Source organism: Tupaia chinensis, unplaced genomic scaffold (assembly GCF_000334495.1).
Source record: "Tupaia chinensis unplaced genomic scaffold, TupChi_1.0 Scaffold000024_1, whole genome shotgun sequence".
Taxonomy (NCBI): domain Eukaryota; kingdom Metazoa; phylum Chordata; class Mammalia; order Scandentia; family Tupaiidae; genus Tupaia; species Tupaia belangeri.
Genome location: NW_006159454.1, coordinates 46,878 through 55,451, shown reverse-complemented (window position 1 = coordinate 55,451; position 8,574 = coordinate 46,878). Strand labels below are relative to the sequence as shown.

The following is an 8,574-nucleotide window of genomic DNA, read 5'->3' as shown; positions in this document are numbered from 1 at the left end:
AAACAACAACAACAACAAAAAAAACAAAGAAGTAACAAATGGAATTAAATAATTCTAAAAAAAGAGAAAAACTTTAAAAAAAAAAAAAAAAGCCAGTTCCTGCCCTAGTGGGTTAAAGAACCAAATCCCACATGGATCTGGTTCAACTACAGATTAAAGTCCTAGACCCTGCAGTTTGAAAAACATGCCGAGTGTGTGTGCCTGAAAGATCAAAATCTCAGAAGGGAGAAGTGGAAGAGAAGGGATTGTGGCATGACCATTCCCCATGGGGGTGCTTTTTTCCTCTCAGGCAAGATTTAAAAAAAAAAAGGCAAAGTGGTAAGCAGCTGGTACCATGTGAAAAAGTCTAGAATTTGAGTTGTGGGCCCGGCCTATGATCTGGACTGGAGACTGGGGGTGCATCACAGTGTGGTACTCTGTTGGAGATGTCTGTCTCTCTCATGGAAGAAATTTTAGTAATTTAAAGAAAAACCGACAACTTAGCTAGTCTCCAAATAATAAAATAATAGCTAGTATGGTATAAAGGGCTTAAGAAAATTTCCACTGGGGCCAGCAGGTGGCATAGTGGTTAAGGTGTTGGACTCCCACGTGGCCAGTTGCTTCAAGTCTTGGACCCAGCAGCTTGAAACACATTTCGTGTGTGTGTGTGTGTGTGTGTGTGTGTGTGTGTGTGTGTGTGTATGTGCCCCAAATCCCAGAATGGAGAATTGCGGTATGGCCATTCCCCCTGGAAGGGGGGTGTGGGGAGGTGTGATTCCTTGCTTTCTGTCTCTCCCGTGAGTGCACGCATCCTATAGCAAAAATCTCTCAAAAACTTTCTTTTCCATTTGAAATGATCAAAGCATCTCTACCTAATTCTCTCAGCCAAGCATTCTGGGAGTAATGCAGTAACTGAACAGACATGCATGTTTAATAACTTGGAAGAGGAAAAAAACCCAATGTTTTTAACCCCTTGGAAATCCATTTAGTTAAGTATTTGAGGCCAGCATATGGTGTGATGGTTAAGGTGCTGAACTCTTACATGACCAAAGAGGTTCAAATCCTGGATCTGGCAGCTTGAAAAATCACACTGGGCACGTGTGTGTGCTTGTCCAAAATCCCAAGAGGAGAAAGCCCAAAAAGGGAATGGGGAAGGGATTGTGGCATGGGCATTCTCCCCTGGGTGGTAATTTCTCACTTTCCCTCTCTCTTTCACACAAGTGCATGCACCCTATGGGGGAGAAAAAGAAAAAAAAAAAGAAAAGAAAAAGTAGGTTATCTGGATAAGCAATGTTATCAAAGTACAGCACACAGAACAGACAATGCCGCAATATAGAAACTTTAATAGGTAAATATATCTCGTAATGTTATAGTGGGGAGGAATACAAAGGGGTGGTTGTCAGCCACACCCCACCGCTCAGTACTCCTCCCCTTCTTCTGCCTCTGCCTCCACGGAGTCCACGCCCACCTCCTCGTAGTCCTTCTCCAGGGCTGCCAGGTCCTCCCGGGCCTCGGAGAACTCGCCCTCCTCCATGCCTTCTCCCACGTACCAGTGCACGAAGGCCCGCTTGGCATACATGAGGTCGAACTTGTGGTCCAGGCGGGCCCAGGCCTCGGCGATGGCCGTGGTGTTGCTCAGCATGCACACGGCCCGCTGCACCTTGGCCAGGTCTCCCCCGGGGACCACGGTGGGGGGCTGGTAGTTGATGCCCACCTGCCAAAGAAAATTATGTTAATATCAGCTTCAGAAATGGTAGCTTATTATTACTTTCTAAAGATTTTTGCCATAGGGCACGTGCACTAGCCAGAGAGGAGACAGAGCCAGTGGGAAGGAAAGTGAGAAATCACCCCTCGGGGGGATGGCCATGCTGCAATCCTTTCTACTTCATTCTACACCTGGGATTTTGGGCGCACACGCACACACACCCAGAGTGATTTTCAAGCCATGAGGTCCAGGACTCCAACCACAGGTGGCCATGTGGGAGTCCAGCACTGAAACCACCATGTCACCTGCTGGTTCCAGTAACTTATTAAAAATTGGAGCTGGGGTGGGGGGACAGCAGGTGGTGTAGTGGTTAAGGCGCTGAACTCCCACGTGGTGATCTGAGTCACTGGTGGACCACGGTTTGAGTCCCAGACCTGGAAGCTTGAACACACTGGGCATGTGTGCGTGCGTGCCCCAAATCCAGAGAACAGACTGCAGCATGGCCATCCCCCTGAGGGGGGTGATTTCTTTTTTTCTGTCTCTCTCTCTCTCTAGTGAGTGCACACACCCTAAAGCAAAAATCTCTTTAAAAAAAATTGGAGCTGGGGAACTAGTTTAAACAATGCACTGTATATTTTCGGCATTACCTCAACATTTAATATCTTTTGACGCTATAAATTTCACTTTTTGGATTTACCCTCACAAAAGCACAAAGCTGCAAGTGGAAAGATTTTTCTGTATTTAGTTTGAATCACAGTTTGTTATGGCAAAGCTCGAAACAAATGCCCATCATCGGGAGCCGGTTCATCATACACCCACGGTGAGAACAGCGCAGAGTGGGAACTCTGTCCTGTTACATAAACACTGGGCTGTCTAGAAAGCCACGATGCACTTTTGCATAGAAAAACATAGGAAAATACGCCATGACTTTCCCAACGCCCTAATATATCCAAGGTATACTGTATGTATGGTTAGGAAAAAGGGCTGAATTCTGTGAGTATGTGTAAAAACAATTACATAGAGGACCAGCAGATGGCGTAATGGCTATGTCGCGGGACACCTATCATCGACTGGTTTGAATCACGATCTTGGCAGCCTAAAACACGCCGGGCACGTGTGCATGTGTGCCCCAAATCCCAAGAGGTGGATGGAGGAGAAGGGACTGCAGCATGGCCGTCACCCCTGGGGGGGTGATTGCTTTCTGTCTCTCCCAGGAGTGCATGCACCCTATAGCAAAAATCTCTCCACTAAAAAGAAAACAGTAATAAACACAGAGAGAGCCTTGAATGGGGACGTCTCGCTCGAGGAGGGTAAACACCCTGGAGCGGCTGAGATGGTGACGCTTCCCTGCCTGGTAGGAGAGCAGCTGGCTGCAGCTAGGCACACAGCGAGGCTCTGGAGTGGGTGGAAGGTGCAGGGAGGAGGATATAGGGGGTGCTCACTCTGATCAAGGGATACCCCCCACCATTCTAAACCCAGGCCAACCAGCGCTTCCGAATGAGTGCTGTCAGCTTTCTGTTCTCTGTGGCCACCTGCCTGCAGGGAGTTGGGTCTGTCACCCACAGCGAAGGAGCAGATGTCCTTAGCTGTGTCTGCTGGCCACTCTGTCCATCATCACCCGGATGACAAGAGGCATCATGAGCCTTGAATTTTGCACAAACCGTCTCGCAAAGGACAGAAAACAAGCTCTGGGGAAGGGGAAGAGGGCTTTAGCTTTTCAGCCTTATATAATCCTTCTAATATTTTACAACATATTTTCAAGTGGTTTTCTAATGAACCCTCTTTCTAAACATGGAAGAGGCTCCCCGAAGATGCAGGACGCAGTGCGCCCACACGTGAAAGGTGGTTACAGGACACACAGTAGGGCCGGCTCTGCGGCTTGGTGGTGAAGAACCGGATCCCGTATCACTAACTGTGATTTTTAAATTCCAGCCCTGGCAGCTTGAAACACACCAGGGGTATGTGCGTGTGTGTGTGTGCGCACCCCAAATCCTGACAGGGTGGAGAAACAGAGGGAAGGATTGCAGAGTGACCTCCCCTCACTGCCCCTGGCAAATGTATGGACCCTCCGGCAAATAAGCGAAAAGGAAATACAGTAAGTCACAGTAAGACTGACAAAAGAGGAACACAGGGCCAGGAGAATTCGCCCGAATCCACTGGGGGCTGGACCGTCTTCTGTGGGGACAGGAGAGATCAGGACTCCCATTCACCTCCAGACCAGCCTTCTTTCTACCTCGTGAGAGTGGGAGACTCAGCTAGGAGGGGACGCCTGGGCGAGGCAAGGCGGCTCTTATGGCACCTGCCGAGGAGACCAGCTCGGCTGCCCTCACCTTCCCATCTGCCACTAACCGAAAGCAACACCCCTCACTGGAGCTGAGAGGTTTGGGAACTAGACACACGATGGCAGGTCTCACCTCCTGCCTGAAACCTCTGTGGCCTGCCGTCCTCCTGTGTACAGCTGAATCAGTATTTCCAGTTTGGTGAAACCTGGTTTAGATCTTTTTTTTTTGGAGAGGTTTTCACTATAGGGCGCGTGCACTCGCCAGACAGAGAGAGACATAGAGAGACAGAAAGCGAGAAATCACCCCCCAGGGGGGATGGCCACACCCCAATCCCTTCTCCTCCATTCTCCTCTCGGGATCTTGGGCACGCACACACATGCGTCCAGCGTGAGTTTTAAGCCACCAGGTCCAGGACGCGAACCATGGTCGACTATGTGGGAGTTCAGCAACATAGCCATTACGCTAACTGCTGGTCCCCAGATTTTTTTTTTAAGTTTTTTTGTTGTTGTTGTTTTTTTTTTTTTTTCTATAGGGTACGTGTGCACATGGGAAAGACAGAAAGTGAGAAATCACCCCCTCCCCGAGGGCAAGGCTGGCCACGCTGCAATCCCTTCTCCTCCATGCCCCTCCCGGGATTTAGTGCATGCATGCACATGTACCTGGCATGAGTTTTAGGCCACCAGATCCGGGACTCAAACCACGGTCGCCTACATGGGAATCCAGGGATATAACCATTACGCCATCTGATGGTTCCTAGATTTTTGTTTTTGGAAATGAACTTTCTCTTTCTTTTAGATTTTGCTAAAGGGCATGTGTGCTAGCTGGACACACAATGAAGGGAAAGGAATGAGAACGCGGTCTCCAGGGCAGATAGCCACACCATGAACCCTCCTCCGTTCTCCTCTGAGGACACACCCAGCATGTTTTTCAAGCTGCTGGGTTCGGAACACAAACTGCGGTTAACCATGTGAGTTCCAGCACCTTCACCACCACCTATTGCCTGGCCCTAAATCTGTTCTATTTTTTTTAAAGAATTATTTTATTTAGTATTATTATTCTTCAATTTGACCAGAGAGAGGGAGAGAAAGGGACAGAGAGGCAGAGTAAGAAAGCAAGCTACCAGGTCCAGGACTCAAACCATAGTTGGCCATGTGGGAGCCCAGCTCCCTAACCACCATGCCACCTGCCGGCCCCTCCTAAATCTGTTTTAGATTTTCCTCTTTTCTGTAACTCACTTTATTTTTATTTATCATTTTGTAATTATTTTTTTCTCTTTTTATTTTAGCTAATATTATTTTTTAAATTCTTTTTTCTTTCTTTTAAAATTTTATTTAACTGGGAACCAGCAGTTAGTGTAATGGCTATGTCGCTGGACTCCCACATAGTCGACCGCAGTTCGTGTCCCGGACCCGGTGGCTTAAAACTCACCCCGGGCGCGTGTGCGTGCGTGCCCAAGATCCCGAGAGGACAATGGAGGAGAAGGGATTGCGGCGTGACCATCCCCCCTGGGGGGTGATTTCTCGCTTTCTGTCTCTATGTCTCTCTCTGTCTGTCTGGCGAGCGCACGCGCCCTACATTGAAAATCTCTCCAAAAAACAAATTTTTATTTAACCTTATTATTATTATAAAGTTTCCAGTTTGATCAGAGAGAGAGAGAGAGAGAGAGAGAGATAAAGTTAGAAAGCAAACTCACGAAGTGCGGTACTTGAACTGTGGTCTGCCATGTGGGAGCCCAGTGCCTTTAACCACCACGCAACCTGCCGGCCCCTCTGTGCCTCGCTTTCAATCTGTCATCTTGCAAGTAAACCTGTAGCCAGCTGTGGCGGTGCAGTGGCAGTGCAGCGCTGCAACGCTGAAGCTACATAGGCAGGCTGCAGGCCCGCACCGAGGTCTCCCTGCGCACCCACGACCCTGGCTGCTGATGCTGGAGGGGGATCACAGCATGCAGGACCCATTGCAGGGCCTGGCTCGCTCTCACTCATGGACGCAGTAAACTAAAACCACCCAGAGATGATCTGTGTCGAGGGATCAAGTGGGGCTGACAGACCCAGGCAGGTTCACCAGGCTGTGTGCAGTCGGAGGCAACCCACGGCCGTCCATGGGAACAAGACAGACACCTCCCTGCAACTCTGTGAAGTCATTTCCCATGCGGACACGAGAGAGCACGGAGTTGACACACACGGGCGTGGAGACACCTCCCGGTGATCGCAATGGGTCTCAGAGCCTGATGTCCCCGTCTCTGATTCCAAATGTGAACACGTAGTGCTTTCTTCCTGGTAGACGTGTCACCGTGACTTTAAACATCGCTAAACATACTACCTCGTAGGAGCTACCAGGTGGTGTGGATTCCCACATGGCTAGTCCAAGACCCAGCGGCTTCAAACACCAGTTCATGCATGTGCACGCCCCAAATCCCAAGAGGAGAAAGGATTACGGCATGACCATCCCTGCTGAGTGGTGAGTTCTCACTTTCCCTGGCAAGTACATGTGCCCCATGACAAAAACTTTACAAGAAAAAATAAAGCCACATAATTATTAGTGTGACTTGGTTTGCAAGGCCCAAGTATCAAACTGGTTTAGATCAACAGCAGAGACCCACCCTTTGCCCTCCAGGGTGAACACTGTAGAATGTATGTAAAAGTTCTATTTACAGAAACAGAAATGTTGACTAACGTTCACCAATGACGGGTAACCAAAGTCGTGCAAAGTGTAAAAATCACCATTTCTGAGGTACAAAATGATACTACGGAACCTGATATGCCTCTAAAGTGAGCAGGGGAGAAATGTGGAAGGCAGACCTATAGTCAGACCACCTGAATTCTCTGGTTACACGCCGTCCAAGCAGACTGGGACAATTAAGCTGTGCCAACTGCACTTTTAAAAATTTTGTAATAGAGGGACCAGCAGGTGGCGTGGTGGTTAAGGCGCTGGACACTCCCACACGGCTGACCAGGGTTTCAGTCCTGAATCTGGTGGCTTGCTTTCTCACTTCCTCTCTCTCTCTCACTCTCAACCTCTGCCTCTCTCTGGTCAAATTAACAAATAAATGAATGAATAAATAAAATAAAATTAAAAATTATTTAAAAAAATTTGTAATAGAATCTGAACAAAATGAGTGACTACCCGGAGCTGAGGTCCAGCAATCAAAAAAAAAAAAAAATTTGTAATAGAGCATGTGCACTTGCCAGGAGGAGAGAAAGGGGGAGGGGGAGAAGGAAGGTGAGAAACCAGCCCCTAGTGGGGATGGCACATCACAATCCCTTTTCCTCCATTCCCCTTTTGGGATTTGGAACATGAACGACGTGTTTTGGAAACCACTGCATCCAGGACTCGAACTGCACAAATGGGTCACGTGAGATCCACTCATCTTAACCAACACACCACTGGCTGGTCCACAACCTCAACTCTTGTAAAGGGCAGATACAAATACCACTATCCTGTGAACTTTAAAGGGAGGTTGTAAGAAATAAGGATATATAAAAGGTATGTACTTTTGGGACCAGCAGTTAGCATAATGGCTATGTTGCTGAACTCCCATGTAGTCGACCGTGGCTCGAGTCCCGGGCACGGTGGCTTAAATTCACACTGGGTGCATGTGCGTGTGTGCCCAAGATCCCAAGAGGAGAATGGAGGGGAAGGGATTGCGGCGTGGCCATCCCCCCTGGGGGATGATTTCTCGCTTTCTGTCTCTCTCTGTCTCTAGCAAGCACATGCGCCCTATAGCAAAAACCTCTCCAAAGAAACCAAAAATATGTACTTTTGGCAAAGTATTGGGTCGTCTGAAAAGTCATGATGCATATTTACATAGAAAAACAGGAAAATGCACCATAACTTTCCCAATGACCTAATATAAGGCACTTAGCAAACTAGTGATTAAACTTGTTCTCCTCGGAGCCTAGGCGACATCAGGGTGAGGGCCCTCAAGGCAGCATGGTTCTGCAGGCCTGTGGACACCGCCAGGCACGAGGACCCGACCTCGCCCGGTCCTACCTTGAACCCTGTCGGGCACCAGTCCACAAACTGGATGGTGCGCTTGGTCTTGATGGTGGCGATGGCCGCGTTGACGTCCTTGGGGACCACGTCCCCCCGGTACAGCATGCAGCAGGCCATGTACTTGCCGTGGCGAGGGTCACACTTGACCATCTCGTTGGGGATCTCGGCCGCGGACAGCTGCTCGTGGTAGGCCTTCTCGGCCGAGATGACCGGGGCGTAGGTGGCCAGGGGGAAGTGGATGCGGGGGTAGGGCACCAGGTTGGTCTGGAACTCCGTCAGGTCCACGTTGAGGGCCCCGTCGAAGCGCAGGGAGGCAGTGATGGAGGACACGATCTGCCCGATGAGCCGGTTGAGGTTGGTGTAGGTGGGGCGCTCGATGTCCAGGTTGCGCCGACAGATGTCGTAGATGGCCTCGTTGTCCACCATGAAGGCGCAGTCCGAGTGCTCCAGGGTTGTGTGGGTGGTCAGGATGGATTTGTAGGGCTCCACCACGGCCGTGGACACCTGGGGGGCCGGGTAGATGGCGAACTCCAGCTTGGACTTCTTGCCGTAGTCCACCGAGAGCCGCTCCATGAGCAGGGACGCGAACCCGGAGCCGGGGCCGCCCCCGGAACC

The 8,574-nt window shown here is 49.7% G+C and overlaps 1 protein-coding gene across 1 annotated transcript; it reads right to left on the bottom strand.

Annotated features, from left to right (window-relative positions):
- Positions 1-1,302: 1,302 nt before the first annotated feature.
- On the bottom strand, positions 1,303-8,567 carry LOC102492330 (tubulin alpha-3 chain). Its single transcript, XM_014586794.1, has 2 exons — positions 7,957-8,567; positions 1,303-1,693 (listed from the first exon to the last, which is right to left on the bottom strand). Exons 1-2 carry the CDS (start codon positions 8,530-8,532, stop codon positions 1,397-1,399), a joined length of 873 nt encoding a protein of 290 aa, XP_014442280.1. The 5' UTR covers positions 8,533-8,567; the 3' UTR covers positions 1,303-1,396.
- Positions 8,568-8,574: the final 7 nt, after the last annotated feature.

Excerpts from the sequence above, each read along its gene's own strand:
- LOC102492330 (XM_014586794.1), bottom strand. The coding sequence starts at position 8,532 with ATGGAGCGGCTCTCGGTGGACTACGGCAAGAAGTCCAAGCTGGAGTTC. Across the intron at positions 1,694-7,956 it reads GGTGCCCGACAGGGTTCAAG|GTGGGCATCAACTACCAGCC; the intron begins GTAGGACCGGGC and ends TTTCTTTGGCAG.